The 17,166-nt window shown below is 43.8% G+C and overlaps 2 protein-coding genes across 2 annotated transcripts; one reads left to right on the plus strand and one right to left on the minus strand.

Moving 5' to 3' along the window:
• Positions 1–210: 210 nt before the first annotated feature.
• Positions 211–4,228, minus strand: WFDC13 (WAP four-disulfide core domain 13). The gene is made up of 3 exons (XM_026502937.3): positions 4,141–4,228; positions 1,544–1,694; positions 211–220 (listed from the first exon to the last, which is right to left on the minus strand). Exons 1-3 carry the CDS (start codon positions 4,226–4,228, stop codon positions 211–213), a joined length of 249 nt encoding a protein of 82 aa, XP_026358722.2.
• A 5,783-nt stretch (positions 4,229–10,011) lies between these two features.
• On the plus strand, positions 10,012–11,168 carry WFDC10B (WAP four-disulfide core domain 10B). The gene is made up of 2 exons (XM_048222095.1): positions 10,012–10,102; positions 11,035–11,168. The coding sequence occupies exons 1-2, from the start codon at positions 10,012–10,014 to the stop codon at positions 11,166–11,168; spliced, it is 225 nt and encodes a 74-aa protein (XP_048078052.1).
• The last annotated feature ends 5,998 nt before the right edge of the window (positions 11,169–17,166 follow it).

The raw sequence follows: 17,166 nt of genomic DNA on the forward strand, positions 1-17,166 counted from the left end.
TTTAGGTGCACGGTTAGGTTGTGCCATGGTGGTTCTTATGTTCTTGTGTCTTGTTCTGTAGAAGAAAAATATTCTCAAAGATTCTCAAGTGAAGTTTTGTTCTTAGAAATATAATATTTAATTTTCCATTACCTCCATCATTAAAACTAGACCATGAAGCTAAGTTTTCTTGCCATAGGGAAAGCAGAACCTCAAAGAACCAGGTGACCCCTAGCCAGACCTATCAAAAAGAAAAGAGAAAGGGGGGCGCCTGGGTGGCACAGCGGTTAAGCGTCTGCCTTCGGCTCAGGGCGTGATCCCGGCGATCTGGGATCGAGCCCCACGTCAGGCTCTTCTGCTATGAGCCTGCTTCTTCCTCTCCCGCTCCCCCTGCTTGTGTTCCCTCTCTCGCTGGCTGTCTCTATCTCTGTCGAATAAATAAATAAAATCTTTAAAAAAAAAAAAAAAAAAAAAAAAAAAAAAGAAAAGAGAAAGGACCCAAATAAATATGCTTCTGCATTGTGCTGTAGAGCCTTGAAAGGTGTGAAGTTTCATTGTAAAAGCCAGCCTCTTAAGAGAGCAGTGCTTGCCTAGCTGCAAAATTTACTGTGCAATTACTATGTGGCATGTAATGTCTTTAGAGTTTATGGGTTATCTATTTTCATGTCACCATTGTCTTAAAGACGAGGAAGCTGATGCTCAGAGAGAGGTTGATTCAGGTTGTATGAGGTCACTCAGCTAAGAAGTGGTAGAGCCAGGATTTGGGTCTACGTATGTGGCTCTGGGCCCCTAGTTCATCACTCATATGCTCGTCTCATATGCTGGGTATTGTGCTCAGGGCAGGGAATACAGCAGAGAACAAGACAGTTTAGAAGGTCACTGGTTGAATCTCTTTGCCTTGTGGTCTTTGTACCAATCTTGCAAGGCTGGAATTAAGAGCCCTCATCTTATGCATGAGAAAGAAAGGGAAACATGGGGAATTGTCTTGCTCAAGGTTGTAGAAAGACATAGTTGAAAGATAGAATTAGAAACCAGATGTCTCATAGCTCTCTAATGCCCTTTCCCTGCTCTGCTAACACTTCCATGAAGCAGATTTGGGGCCAGTGCTAATGCCTCGGCAGTTAACCAAGGCTTTGCTCAGGCTGTGGAATCTCCAGAGCCCAGGAACACCGGGGACCAAAGGATGGTAGTTGGTGAAAGAGGAAAAGCAAAAACAAAGAAAACAGATTGGCTTAGGGATTTCGATGAGACTTACAGTCCCAGATATAATGTCCCAGGCTTCAGGATAGAGGCAGACCCTGGGACAGGGCAGTGTCTGTGGATGGAGGGTTTGTGGGTGTGTTCAGAGAGGCATATTTAGAGATTCACAGATGTGGTGATGAGAAAGATTACGTGTTTTGGGAATGGAGGAAAGCTGTTTTAATCAGGGCATTTAAGAAAATTATTCTTGGCAAAGAGAAGGAGAATGTTAGAAAAATAGATCCACTGTAGGGGCTGGTGAGAGACTCTTCTGTTGAGCTCCCAAAGGCAGCTGGGTCAGAACTGGGCATGAGAAGCCCCTTACCTGTCGTGATTTATATTGTTGTTTAATGTACAGACTATCCCACAGAAAGCAGAACAGCACTGAAGTCCGTTTTGGCAATCTTCCTGCAATGTACAGAATTGAGTACAGTCTCCAGGATCCGATCTGCAGGGTGGGGGTTCCAAGATATTCCCTGGGACACAGAACAGGAAAGAGAAGGGCCCAAACAACAGACTGGAGTAACATCCAGAACTCAAAAGCCCAGGTAACTGCTAGAAAACCAGCCACCCTGACCTTCCTCCCATGGTCATAGGGAGGTGGAATCAGATGTTGTCCTTAGCTGCTGCTTTTCTCCGGGTTCTCGGCAGGAAAAGCTGAGGCTTGGGTATCTGATTGGAGACAGAAGTCAGCAGGACCCTGCACCCATTGGTGATTCACCATCCTTGCAGATTGGATACCTCACGGACCGTAGTTGGGTCCAGTTCAAGGGAATGAACCATGTGGGGTGAGCAAGAGAGGGGCATGTAAGTGCATTTGCGCTGACTCATCGTGTAGTCCCAAGCAAGTTGTACAACCTCTCAGTAACAACATTGTTTATCCTAGGGTCGACCTAACACGTGCTATTTGTGTGTAGGAGAATGAGGGGGAAGGAAGATTTTTGGGAAAGGATGAAGAGCACACAGTACACCGAAGATTCTGGCATCAGAATGTTAGAACCCAAATCACAAATGGGTTCGGGGGGTAACTTATTCCATGGGGTTGAGGGTGGGTATTTTGGAATGGGGAGCGAAGATTGGCTTCTCTTTCTTCCCAGGTCTCTTTTGATAAGGAAGCCAGAGCACGAGGATGCCCCCACTTTTTACTATTAGAGAAGAGTAAGCATCTTCACGCTCACATCCCATTTCCCCCAGCCCTCAGTACTTGGGTCCAAGTCAAGACCACCTCCACCAGGAGATCCTGCCGCAGGGCTCCAACTCACAACCTTCTCTCTGTTCCTGAACTCTAAGGCATTAAGGATAAGTACAATTAGCCCCTTTATCGAAGCCCAGCCAGGCCCTAATTTTTGTACCTTGTGACTAGCCTTTTCTTTGGGACAAATGCCATAGGTGGAGCATTCTATAAGCCCTTCTTGACTTATTGCTTTGAAACTATTTGCAATTAGAAGGGGGTCCATAGGATAACATACCTGGAGGGAACAAATGATGAATGAATCTGGGGCAATAATTGTAATAGCAAATAGCACCAGAGGAAAAGGCCAAGGCCCAAGCTTTTGGCAATTTGGCAGAGACCAGTATGCAGCACTCACCCTGAATCTCTGAGTCATCCCATGGGTCACTAGATCGGTGCAAGAAATTGGAACTGGTCCCCACTTTGGGGAGGAGCTTGGGGATCATGGGACAGTGTGGGGAAGGAGTCTGGAGCCAGGGATCTCAGAGAGGTGGACCTTCTCAAGTTTTGCCTCCTCTTCTGGGTACGTGATCCCAATCTCCCTCACAAAGCCTTACCAGTCTTTCAGGAGCCCTTTCTGTGTTTCTCTTCAAATTTTAGTCCTTGATTCTCCAAATTAATCCTGCCCCCCCTTCCCTTGCACTTAGCTTGCCCCCCCATCAGTCTTACAAATCTGTGTGCCTTCTCTGAGATCCCTAAAACAGGAACTTGCCTTCCTAGACACCTGAGATAGTACACGTTTCCCGCTTCTGAGCCCCCAGTATTCTGAGGATGCTCTCCCCATAGAAGAATGCAGGTGTGATGGATAATAGTCCATTTCCCATTTGGTATTGGTCAAGGTCAACACAACTGTGGTCAGCGCTCTTGTTAGGTTGACCGTGTGGCTGAGGAGATGGACTCTACACCTTGCCACTGATGCTAGTCCCCGGTAATTGTGCAGGTGCTTCTGAGTGTTTAAAATGGGGAATAAAATGTAAAACTGTCTTTCCTTCTCTCCCAAACATTCTCCAAGGCAGAGAATATGTAAGTTCCAGCCTGAGTTCTACCAACTTAATTTTCCTTTCTCTTTTTTTTCTTACAAAATTTATTTATTTATTTGAGAGAGAGAGGGAGAGAGAGAGAGAGAGAGTGGGGAGGGGCAGAGGGAGAGAGAATCTCAAGCAAACTCCCTGCTGACCACAGAGCCCGACACGGGGCTCCATCTCATGGGGAGATCACGACCTGAGCCAAAACCAAGAGTCAGATGCTTAACCGACTGAGCCACCCAAGCGCCCCTCCTCTCTGTGTTATTGCTTGAAAAGCTGGCGCAAGCATCCGTGAAGGACAGCAAGAATACAGTGGATGATGAAGCTGATAACGTTTACAGCAGTTAATTCTTACTGAGCGTTTATCACGGTCCATTAAGGGTGTTCGGCGGGTACGTGCATGATCTCAGTTTCTCTTCCCAACTATCCCAGTGTCATTATATCCATTGCAAAGATAAAATCCTAGGCCCAGACACTTTGTCCAAGACCACTCAGTAAGCACACAGCAAGGATTCACACCTGGATCTTACTGGCAATAAAACTTGGACCCTTGCACATGCTACTGTATTTTTTTCACAAAGTTTATCCTCAGCCCTCAGATCCTCTCATCTCTACAGATGCTGCTTCAGCCCCCCTCCCCCCACGGAGCCCCGACCCAGCACCTACTCATCCAATGTTCCTTGGGGCTCCCAGACATCTGCTGTGGTGTTAAGTGAATCAAGAGAAGGAGCTGGAGAAGCAGCACAGGCTTCATGCTGCTGGTGGGATGGATGGGTAAGTCCTGGCTGAGGACTGCTGGGTCTGACCAGGCACAGCTCCGAGGAGGAGAAAGAGAAGGAGGGCCCAGTTGAGGCATATGCTGTGACCAGCCTTGCACCGTGTATTCCAACAACAGGTGTCCAAGTACCTCCCAGCCACGCCCACCCAGGACTAGGTAGTGTTTTCAAATCTGCACCCCTTTCACTCTCTAATGTCCTTGTTATGTCTTTCCTCTGTGTAGGTCTTGTTAATGTCCTTTCACAAAATTTTAATAATTTTTCCCATGTAGATTTCTGGCATGTCCTTGTTATATTTATTCCTAGAGGCTTGAACTTTTAAAATTGTAAGGAGTGGGTAACTTTTTAGTTATTTCTTTCTGTTTGTTGCTGATGTAGAGAAAGGACTTTGATGTATTGATCTGTTCCTAGCTACCTTGCTAAATTCTCCCACCACTCATTTTAATTTCTTCGTGTGTTCCTTGTAGTGTTCTGAGTAGTCAATCACCGTCTGCCAATTATGACAATATTATTTTTTCTCTTTAAAATTTATGCCATTTTAAATGCCTCCTTGTGCAGGCCAGGACCTCCATACATTACTGTATAGAAGGGAAGATGTGCATATTTTAATCTGATACCTGATTTAAAATGAAAGCTTCTTAAATGTCCCCTTTTAGGATAGTGTCTGTTTTAGGTTTCTCATAAACACCTCTTATCAAGTTTAGAAGATTCTCTTTCATTCCTGACAACAAGAAAGATTTCCTCGATTTATGTGAAATTATATCTGTTGCTTTTTTCTGTTAGTGTGTTGAATTATGTTTCAGATTTTCTTTTTTTTAAGGTTTTATTTATTTGTGAGAGAGAGCCAGAGAGAGCGAGAGAGAGTGAGCGAGAGAAAGAGTACGCATGAGTGGGAGGGGCAGAGGGAGAGAGAAAGAGAATCCCAAGCAGACTCTGTGCTGAGCTCAGAGCCCAATGCGGGGCTTGATCCCACGACCGTGAGATCACCACCCAAACCAAAACCAAGACTTGTTTGCTCAACTGACTGCACCATCCAGACACTCCCACTTCAGATTTTCTAACATTAAACCATTCTTGCATTTCTCCCATAATCTAATGTGATTATTGGATATTATCATTTTCACATCATTGGTTCAGCTTGCTGTTTTTAAGGAATTTTACATCTCTGTTCATAAGAAAGCTGAGCCTGTAACCTTCCATTCTCACACTGTCCTTGCCTGGTTTTGTAGTAAGTTTGCACTGATGTCATAGAAAGTGCTGAATAGCAGCCCCTATTAATCAATTCTGCGGAAAGTTTTGTGTAAGGTAAAGATAACTAGTTACTTGAATCCTTAATTTCCTTTTTTTTTTTCTTCTTGCACAGATATACTCACTTGTACCTTGTTGTTTTCACTTAACAATATATCCTGAGAATTACGCTAAGGTAGTTCATGGCAATTTCCCCCCTTTTTATAACTGCATCCTATACCGCGATGTGCACACAAACTTAGTCGTGCCGCCAATCTCCTTTACAGGGGCCTTTATGTGTTTTCCAAGATGTTGCTATTACAAATATGCTTCAGTCAACAGCCACGTGCATATTTTCTGTATTGTTGGAGGTATAACATCCCCGTAAATATCTACAGGTGTAATTGTTGCTTAAAAGGGTAGGTTGATACATAGTTTTCTTGGATATCACTAAATAAATCACTCCATAAAGCGATAGTCTTTTGTATTTGCCACCAAGAGCGTTTCCCACAACGGAATGTATGGTTGTGTTTTTCAATTTTTGCCAAACTAAGTGAGAAATGTTATCTCTGCAGTTGCTGATGTTTGTTTACATTGTAGTATATTCCAGTACTTCATTGAGTTTTGTATCTGAATAATAATCCATTGCATGTATGTACCACAATTGGCTTATGCGTTCATCTGTTGATGGACAGTTGTGTTGTTTCCACCCTTTGGTGATTGCAAATAGTACAGTGTGAACGTTTGTGTATGAGTATTTTTTTTAGTACCTATTTTTAATCCTTTTGGGTATATATCCAGCAGAGGAACTGATGGGTCATATGTTTAGCTTTTGAGGAAATTTCGACTGCTTCCATAATTGTTGAATTATTTAACATTTTTTATCACTCATGCATGAGAGTTTCAATTTCTCCAGTTCCTTGCCAACTCTTGCTATTTTCTTCTTCCTCCTCCTCCTCCTCTTCTCCTTCTTCTTCTTCTTCTTCTTCTTCTTCTTCTTCTTCTTCTTCTTCTTCTTCTTCTTCTTCTTCTTCTTCTCCTCCTCCTCCTCCTCCTCCTCCTCCTCCTCCTCCTCCTCCTCCTCCTCCTTCTTCTTCTTCTTCTTCTTCTTCTTCTTCTTCTTCTTCTTCTTCTTCTTCGGATTACAGCCCTCCATGTGATTGTGAAGTAGTATCTAATTGTGGTTTTGATTTGCATTTCCCTAATGATGTGGAGCATCTTTTCATGTGCTTGCTGTATCTTCATTGGAGAAATGTCTATTCAAGTCCTTTGCAATTTTATAACTGGGCTGTTTCTCTTTCTTGAATTGTAAGAGTTCTTTTTATATTCTGGGTATTAGACCTTTAGCAAACGTATAATTTTCAAGTATTTTCTCCTGCTTTATGTGTTGTTTTTTCACTTTTTTGATAGAGTCTTTGATGCACAGGTGTTCTTGACTTTGATGAAGCCCAACTTATCTATTTTGTTGATGTGATTTCTATGCTTTTGATGCCATTTCTAATGATCCGTCGCCTGATCCAAGGTCGTGATAATTTATCTCTACACTTTCATCTTGGAATTTTATAGCTCTTATATTTAAATCATTGATCAACCTTGTATTAATTTTTGTATATGATGTGAGATAGGGATCCGATTTTATTCTTTTCCCTGTGAATATCAAGGGTCCCAGTACCATCTGCTGATGTGACTATTCTTAGTTTTGATACCCTGTTAAAAATCATTGGCCGTAGATGTGTGGGTTTATTTCTGGACTCTGAATTCTGTCTATCAATCTATATGTCTGCCCTTATGCCAGTACCACACTCTTTTGATTACTGTAGCTGTGTAGTAAGTTTTGAATTTGAGAAATGTGAGCCCTCCAATCTGTAGTACTTTATTAATATTGTTTTGTGTATATGGTATGCTCCTCGAAATTCCATATGAATTTGAGGCTTGGCTTCTTCATGTCTGCAAAAAAAAAAAGAAAAAAAAAAAGAAAAAAAAAAGGAAGCCATCAGAATTTTATTTGGGATTACATTGTATTGCTATTTTAATGTCCTAGATCTTCCAATCCGCAAATATGGAATGTCTTTTAATTTATTTAGGTCTTCCTTAATGTCTTTCAGCAATGTTTTCTATTTTTTGGTGCACAGGTTTTTCACCTTCATGGTTAAACTTATTTCTAGGTATTTTATCCTTTTATATCTTATTAGAAATCAAATTGTTTTCTTAATTTTGTTTTTGGATTGCTAATTGCTGTTGTATAGAAGCACAATTGATTTTGGTGTCTTATTTTGTACTTTTTTTTTAATTTTTAAAAATTTTTAAAAAAAATTTAAAAATTTTTAAATAATAGTATTTTTTATTATGTTATGTTAGTCACCATACAGTACATCCCTAGTTTTTGATGTAAAGTTCCATGATTCATGAGTTGCGTTTAACACCCAGTGCTCCATGCAATACGTGCCCTCCTTAATACCCATCACCGGTCTATCCCATTCCCCCACCCCCCTGAAGCCCTCAGTTTGTTTCCCAGAGTCCATAGTCTCTCATGCTTCATTCCCCCTTCTGATTTATTTTTGTACTTTGTAACTTAGCTGAATTTGTTTATTAGTTCTACTAATCTTTTTGTGTGGATTCTTTTGGAATTTCTCTATGGGGGATCATGTCATTTACAAGTAGACAGAGTTTTATTTCTTCGTTTCCAATTTAGATGGCTTTCTTTCTTTCTTAATTGCTTTGGCTTAAACTTCCAGTACAATATTGACTAGCAGTAATGCATTTTTTGTCTTATTCCTGATCTGGGGAGGAAAGATTTCACTCTTTCACCATTGAATATGATGATAGTTGTGTATTTTTCATAGATACCTTTAATCTTGTTGAGGAAGTTCCTTCTATTCCTAGTCTTGTGAATGTGGTGCATTTTGTAAAATGCTTTTTCTTTTTCAGTTGAGATGATCATGTGATTTCCCCCTTCATTCTATTAATGAGTTTTATTACATATCACTGCAATTATAAGTACAGGTACTGTAGATTTTAAAAATAAACTATACCTGTGTACTGAAGGAGATTGTTTCAGGAGTTTAGAACATCAGACTAGGGTTCAACTCTTCACTGATATCTTCTTCCCAGATCCAGTGCCTATTGGGAGTTCAGCATCCCCAGGTTTTCCCTTTTTCTCTTAGAGGAAAATCAACTTTGCTTCTAAGAGCCTACACTGTTTCTCCACAATATTTATGGTCAAGGACCACCTCTTCCTGGAGAACCTGCCCTGAGCTCTTGGCTGATGGATCTCCTCTCTCGTCTGAGCTCTAAGATACTTACAGTGTGTCCCTATTCTTCCCATGTCCTCCTCTAGTCTTTCTCTAGATATCATTTGTATTAATTAATTAATTATAATTAATACATATTAATAAATCTGGAAAATATATGTTAATATATGTTTTCTAGCTATATTACAATATACTTGATACAGTTCAGAATTTTTTCAAGCTGGGAAAGCACATGTGTGTAATATATATAATTATATATAAAATATGTAATATATTGTTTTCTAGCCTTATTAAGATATAACTGACATAACATTGTATAAATTTAAGGTGTACAGTGTGTTGGTTGGATATGCTTACATGTTGTATAATGGTCTAACACCTCCATCATGGCAAATAATTATCATTTCTTATTTGTGGTGAGAACACATAAGATTTACTCTCTAGGCAATTTCTTTCTTTTTTTTTAAAAAAGATTTTATTTATTTGAGAGAGAGGGAGAAAGAGAGAGAGAAAGACAGTGAGAGAGAGAAGGAGCAGAGGGAGAGGCAGAGGAAGAGGGAGAAGCAGATTCCCCAGTGAGAAGGGAGCCCAACACGGGGCTCAATCCCGGGACTCCAGGATCATGACCTGAGCCAAAGGCAGATGCTTAACCAACTGAGCCACCCAGCCGCCCTCTCTTAGCAACTTTCAAGTAGGTAATACAGTGTTGTCACCTGTAAGTACTGTGCTGTATGTTAGATAGCCAGAATCTATTCATCTTACAATTGGAAGTTCATACCTTTTGCCAACATTTCCCCATCCCCCAATCTCCAGCCAATGGTAACCATTATTCTATTCCCTGTTTCTAACAGTTCAGCATTTTTAGTTTCCATAAGGAGGTGTAATCATACAATATTTGTCCTTTACACACACACACACACACACACACACACACACACACACACACACAGTATCTTCTTCTATTCATCCACTGTGGTTGTTTTATATTTTCCTACAAAAATAATGTTTTCTTCTTTTCTGTAAATTATTTTGTAATTAGAATATAGAAATATTATATCTTTCAGGGAAAATTCTGTTTACAAAGGAGAGGGTTAGTCCTGTGAGAGCAGGAATCCTCTACAGAAGGCCCAGTCCCACAGAGAACAGGCTGTGATAAGGGCAGGCTAAGGGGAGGAAACAGGGCTCCTTGTTTGGCCAGTGGAAGCAGGGAGGAGCCCAGGATAACCACCCAGCTCTCCAGGGAAGTCTGTGCCAGACCGAGCGTCTCCACTCTGCTCAGAGTCATGTCAGCCCAGGCTCTGCTGCTCGTCCTGTTCCTCTGTGTGCTGCTGCCGCAGGCCCAGGGAGGGCACCGTAACCTGAAGATGATGCAGAGTAGGTGATGGACTAGGGGACAGGGAGGGGGAGGGGGCCAGGAGCGGCTGTGTGCCTTCTGAGGAGGACCTGGGAATTGGAACCTTTCAGCACATCCTGCTCAGACCACAGCACTATGAAGACTCTGGGTCCTCCCAAACCATGGCCCTCTGGCCCTTTTACTCAGTCCTGGGAACAGTGATGGGGGTGGAGGGAAAGCCTACATCTTTTGATTCTCTGTTCCAAATACCCAGACACAAACGGTACATACAGTAGTGAAAGGTACATACTGGGCTGAGAATCACATGGGGAAACCAAACAACTATTCTTAGATTTCTGCACACATGTGACATGTCACATCCAGAAATGTTGGTGGGAGTAGCTGTAGAATGAAAGGACCTTGGGAAAGCAGATTTTGGGGTGTACAGGTTCAAGTCAAAGTTATCATCAGAAGAACCAGGATGGTGGCAGTGGAAGGGAAATAGTGCAAGTGGTATTTTCTGGGAAGAGGCAAGGGCCCTGGAGAAAGTGACAGGGACAGGAGAGAGGGGGCAGAGCGGGAAGTCCTCTTCCTCTCTGGACCCTGCAAATTCTGGAGAGTGGGGAGGGTCTGCAGGGTGTCTCAGTCTCTGCTGAGTTCTCAGAGTGTAGACTCTATGGGGTGCATCACCAAGGCCATGATCAACGTGGAAGACAGGGTCCTGGTTGCAGAGTATCCAGAGGGCCCTGGAAGGCCAGGTATTGAGATTTGTTGGGGGAAAACTGGGGGATGTAGGATTTAAGATACTACCCGTCACCAGGATTGTGTAAAGGACAGAAAGTGAGTTCCCTGAAAAGTCCAAGAGCATCATGTGTGGGACCTGGGTTCTGGGGTCTTCGGGAGAGACTTTAAGCTTGAGAGGAGTACTCTCAAGGGATCAAGTTCTCACTGATCTTACTCCTGCTCCTTTTAGATTTAAAGGCCTGTGACAAGCAGCCCAGCGTGGATCTTTGCAGCAATCACTGTTCATATTTTCTAAAGTGTCCACAAGAAAATACCGTATGCTGTTCAACCTACTGTGGGAATGTTTGCATGAGCCTGCAGTGAGTGGGCGAGGGGGCTGGGCTGTGCCTCCTGCTCCCCCAACCCTTTCTTTAGACCAAAGCAGGAGGACCTCAGATCCCGGGCACCAGGATGTGATCCCGGGCACCAGGATGTGATCCCGGGCACCAGGACGTCCACAGGAAAGCACCCTCCCCGCTGTCTGTACTGCTTGCTCCTGCCAAATAAACCAGAACAGATGTCCACAGACTTGCCTGTTTTGCTCCCAGTGCTTGTGATCACCAAGGACCCAGTGCAGACCCCAGAGTGGCCCCCTCTCGGGGTCCAGGCCTCTGATCTCTCTCCCCTTGTCACTCCCCTCTATTCTCTCTCCCATTGGCCCCCGCACCCCTGCCAGGTCCCTGAGGCCCAGGCTCATTGTTGATCTGCTCACTGAACCAGTGCTCCCAGGGCAGAAACTGTCCATGTGTGGTATCTCCCAGTGCTAACCAGAACATTCCTCAGCCTGGGGTCAGAAGGGCCAAGTTAAACATGAGGTAGGTGGAGGCTAGACCCTGGTCACAGAGTAGGAGGCCCCCAGGGAGGCCTCTTCTTAAATTTAATCCACCCCCATCCCGGTCTCCCCATTCTCCTTGTGAGGTTCCGGTTACTGTCCCTTTATGATGAAGAAAACCAATCCAAGGGAAGTTAAGTGACACGCTCAAGGCAAAAGAGAGTGAGAGGTCATGATGTGGCTGGAGGAGGATGTTTGTGTGGACCCCTGTTTGCTCACAGCTCCTCCACTATGGGGAGACCATGTGCAGGGAAGTGAGTGTCTACACTAGCATCTCCCACCCCGTCCTCCACCACTATGGCCACTCTTGGGATGGGGCCTGGAACAAGGTGCCAGGACCTGAGACTCCAGGGCCTTCCATCAGCTGAATAGTCCCCACCTTTCCCCAAACCCCCTCCATTCTCTCTCTTTTCTAATCCAGGGAGAAACCATGTGGTGGGGAACAGGTGGTTCACAGTGATGTTACTAAAGATTAATTGGCTACTAATGCTCTCAGGTGAATCATTGAACCTTAATCATTGGGGGACAGGCTCCTGACCACTCAGCGCAAGCACAGCTGCTCTGAGGTGGTCCTGGGCTAAATCCAGGGACGAGGTCACATGTGCCCAGTGGAGTGATATGGAGTCAAGTGGGAAGAGTTCAAGGCAGGCAGGTGGGCCTTGCTGGAGGCAGGTGTGCAGTGTTACACTCCAGTCCAGTGCTTCCTGCTGGGCCTCAGTGAAGGATTGCCCAGAGGAGGAAACGTGCCTCTCTCAGGCCAGAGCGTCTGGCCCACCTCAGAAGCATCCTAGGGCTCCTGGTACCAGAGGAGCTTCTCCACCTCTCCTGGGACCTGCCCTTGGGCCAGGAGACCTTAGGAAAGACACCACGATCAACCAGCCCTTGGACAAGGAGATCTTAGGAAAGAGATTATGATCAACCAGCAGCACAGCCATCATCAGACACAGGTGGGTGGTAAGGGCATGCTCTGCAGGAGTGCTTCCTCACATAGCCTGACTCTGCAAGCATCTTCCCAGTGCTTGGCCATGCCCCAAACACCCTGGGAGAGACTATTAAGAGAGGCAAGGTTACCTGCCAGAGCCCACATAGGGAGTGACCTCCCATGTCTACGATCAGTGCTCCCTACCATGTGGGTACACCATGCTGCCAGCTGACCTAGTCCTTGCCCCTGGCATGAGCCCCTGACCATGAATTCTATTTGAAGCAGCTGGTCTTCTCCATCGTGATAACTGGTGGCCTGGCCTGTGTTCCACAGGGCTCTCTGGACACTCCACCCTGCCCCAGTGGACTCAGAGGCTACACCTAGAATGCTTTGACTGGAAGGAGTGCTTGCCTGGCCAGCACTCCATGTTCTGTCCTATGGAACAGTTGTGTGCCCCTATGGTAGGTCGAGTGGAGGAGTGGGGACCCCTGCAAGGCCTTGACTCTCATGGAGGCAGAGGAGGGAGTAAACGTGAATTCTGCCATGACCTGGGTGTCCAAAAAGCCAAGTTCCAGCATGCGGAGAATTGTTGATCAGGCTGGTCTGTCGGACAGACACACGACCTCCCGGTTGTCATGGCTTCTGCAGTGACTTCTCTCTCCTCAGGCTCCAGCCACGCTCCTAGCAAATTCTCTCTTCCCAACCCCTCATTTTGTTCATCAGAAGTAGCTTTCTCACATGTAGAGACTCAGCACATAGCTTCAGTCTCTTACTCAGGACTAAGCCATCTCCTTGGACCTGTGATGTAATAGAGTTTGAAGAGACTTCGATAATTAGATACCCCAGAGGACATCATGCTGATCTTTCGGGTCATTTACGTTGCGCTAACTGGCCATGGGGAAATAGTAGGTATCCTAAGTGTTTTACCATATGCATGCCAGAGTGTAGGAGATACACCTGATGTTATCCAGGACTTTCCATATTGGTGAATTTCCAGAGATCCAGTGGCCTGGGGCTCATGGGGACAGTCTTTTGAGACAGGAGTCAAGTTTCTGCACCTTGTATTGCTTACCATGAAGAAAGACACAATGCATGTACTGTATGGTGACTAACATAATATAATAAAAAATCATTATTAAAAAAAAAAAAAGACACAATGCATGGTGGTCCTCTTTGGATTTTGGAGATAACAACGGCCTCTTTGGGGCATTCTCCTTTCATCTATTTCCTTGGGGGAATGTAAGGCTGCTAGTTTTGAGTGAGGCTCAGATTACAAGAAGATTCTGCAGTAAGCCCAGGATGTGTTGAAAGTTGCCTGCCAGCTGGGTCTTAGCACCTAGCATATGCATTTTACTCAATGTGTCGGTGGCGGATCAGGGTGCTGGATAGAACCATTGCATGTCCAAGTAGGAGAATCACAGAACACACACTTGGCTTATTCAGGTCAGGCCTTGTCCTCTTATGTTGACATTTGAGAAGCAGCTCTTTACTTGCTCATGGACACTAGTAAAAAATTGCATGCCTGACCATGGGACATCGCGTCACTCTACAACTGGAATTTTCCATCAGAAATCGGGAGTGATTTGACCTATGAAGTCCTAAAACGGGATGCGTTATAGAGTCAGCCCATTGCCAAATGGAAATGGTATAAATGAGAATGGGCCCAATCAGACCATTTCTTCTGGAAATACGTAATCAAGGGTTTAGGCCCTAAGGACCCACTGATATCTCCTCTTGCTTCATTCTTGCCGGTTGCCACTAAGTCTCCAACAGGGGCTTCCCTTTCCACATCACCACGCATTCCCTAAGAAGTGGTGTCTTCCCATGTCTGCCTATTTGGGTCGTCATACTTTCCAATCCCTTCCTGGTTTTCTCAGGAACCAGAGATCTAATCTACCAGGTGTCAGCCTTGCCCTCGGGGTTCGTCCATTCATTGGCAGACTTTTGCAAGCGTGATTTTACCTGTGTTCTATGCTAAGCCCTCTGCTCCCATCTCCTCACTGCCATGCAGTCTCTGCAGCCTGTGTGTGTATGTCTCTGCGGTTAACCTCAAAAATAAAAAGTCAGCTATTTTGCCAGCAAAAATGGGTTAACTTGGGAATAGCAGAGAATTGCAGCTCAGGGCAAACAAGCTTTGGCAGAACCACAGCAAGTCCGGAGATCAAAGGAGGGAATGCTCCTTCGAGGAAAGTGGGAATTAACTGGGAGTTCCAAGTAGAATGGCTTTTCATTGGCTGGGTTGTGATAGTCTCTCATTGGCTGGGCTATTGCCAGGGAGGAGGAAGACCTTTCTTTCTCTTGCTGTGACCGCAAGTACTAAGTGGCTAAGGTATGATCCACTTGCCAGGAACATTTCCTGTTGGGACTACAATTGAGGAGTAGTGTGGTGTGAGAGCTCCCCCTGGTGGCCTCCCGACTCCATATCAGTGAGGTTTTCCTTTATGCGTTTTCACGCTGCATGTCTGTGGACTCCAACAATACTAATCCAAATCTGCTGGATCTCAGTGTTTTATTTCTTTGCTCACAGATTGCTTGAAATTTGTAGCATTCTCTATTTCCTCATTAGACTGAGGCTAGGGGTTATGGATTGATTTATTTGCTTTCCTTGTTGATCTGATGGGTTTTTTGTTTGTTATTAGTTTCAGAGGTAGAATCTAGTGATTCATCAGTTGCACATAACACCCAGTCTCATTCCATCAGGCGCCCTCCTTAAGGCCCATCACCCAGTTATCCCATCCGCCCACCCACCTCCCCTCCAGCAACCCTCAGTTTGTTTCCTAGAGTTCAGCGTCTTATGGTTTGCCTCCTTCTCAATTTTCTTTTCTTTTTAAAGATTTTTTTATTTGAGAGAGAGAGAGAGAGTGAGAAAGAGAGAGAGAGAGAGAACAAGTGGGGGGAGGGGCTGAGGGAGAGGGAGAAGCAGGCTCTGTACTGAGCAGGAAGCCCAATGCAGGATTCGATTCTAGGACCCTGGGCGCATGACCTGAGCTGGAGGCAGATGCTTAACCAGCTGAACCACCCAGGCACCCTCAATTTTCATCTTATTTTAGTTTTCCTTCTCTTCCTCTCTGTTCATCTGTTTTGTTTCTTAAATTCCACATATAAGTGAAATCATATGAAAATTGTCTTTCTCTGGCTGACTTATTTTGCTTAGCATAATACAGACTAGTTCTAGCCAGGTCATCGCAAATGGCAAGATTACATTCTTCTTGGTGGCTGAATAATATTCATTATATATATATATATATATTCACTTTATATATATATTCACTTTATATATATATATTCACTTTATATATATGTATTCACTTTATATATATATTCACATTATATATGCTACATCTTCTTTATCCATTCATCTGTTGATGGACATCTGGGCTCTTTCCATAGTTTGGCTATTGTGGACATTGCTGCTATGAACATTGGGGTGCATATGCCTCTTCTTTTCACTATGTCTGTATCTTTGGGGTGAATGCCCAGTAGTGCAGTTGCTGGGTCGTAGAGTAGCTCTATTTTTAACTTTTTGAGGACCCTCCATACTGTTTTCCAAAGTGGCTGTACCAACTTGCATTCCCGCCAGCAGTGTAAGAGGGATCCCCTTTCTCCACATTCTCGCCAACGTTTGTTGTTTCCTGCCATGTTAATTTTTGCCTTTCTAACTAGTATAAGGTGGTATCTCAATATGGTTTTGATTTGAATTTCCCTGATGGCTAATGATGTTGAACATTTTTTCATGTGTCTGTTACCCATTCGTATGTCTTCTTTGGAGAAGTGTCTGTTCATGTCTTCTGCCCATTCACTAACAATGTAACTGTAGAAAGAGAAATTAGGGAATTGATTCCATTTACAATAGCACCAAAACCATAAGATACGTTGGAATAAATCTAACCAAAAGGGAAAATGGTCTATACTCTAGAAACTACAGAACACTTATGAAAGAAATTGAGGAAGACAGAAAGAGATGGAAAAACATTCCATGCTCATGGATTGGAAGACAAAACATTGTGAAAATGTCTATGCTGCCCAGAGCAATCTACACTTTCAGGGCCATCCCTATTAAAATACCATAGGATTTTTCAAAGAGCTGGAACAAATCCTAAAATTTGTATGGAGATAGAAAAGAGCCTAAATCTCCAGGGGAATGTTGAAAAAGAAAGTCAAAGCTGGGGGCATGATGTTGCCTGACTTTAAGCTATATTACAAAGCTGTGATCAAGACAGTATGGTACTGGCACAAAAACAGACACATAAATCAATGGAACAGAATAGAGAATCCAGAAATGGACCCTCAACTTAATGGTCAACTAATCTTTGACAAAGCAGGAAAGAATATCCAAAGGAAGAAAGTCTCTTCAGTAAATGGTGCTGGGAAAATTGGACAGCTATATACAGAAGAATGAAACTGGACCATTCTCTTACACCAAACACAAAGATAAACTCAAAATGGATGAAAGACCTCAATGTGAGACAGGAATCCATCAAAATCCTAGAGGAGAACATAGGCAGTAACCTCTTTGACATCAACCACAGAAAACTTCTTTCAAGACACATTTCCAAAGGCAAGGGAAA

The sequence above is a fragment of the Ursus arctos genome, unplaced genomic scaffold, assembly GCF_023065955.2.
Source record: "Ursus arctos isolate Adak ecotype North America unplaced genomic scaffold, UrsArc2.0 scaffold_16, whole genome shotgun sequence".
Lineage (NCBI taxonomy): Eukaryota > Metazoa > Chordata > Mammalia > Carnivora > Ursidae > Ursus > Ursus arctos.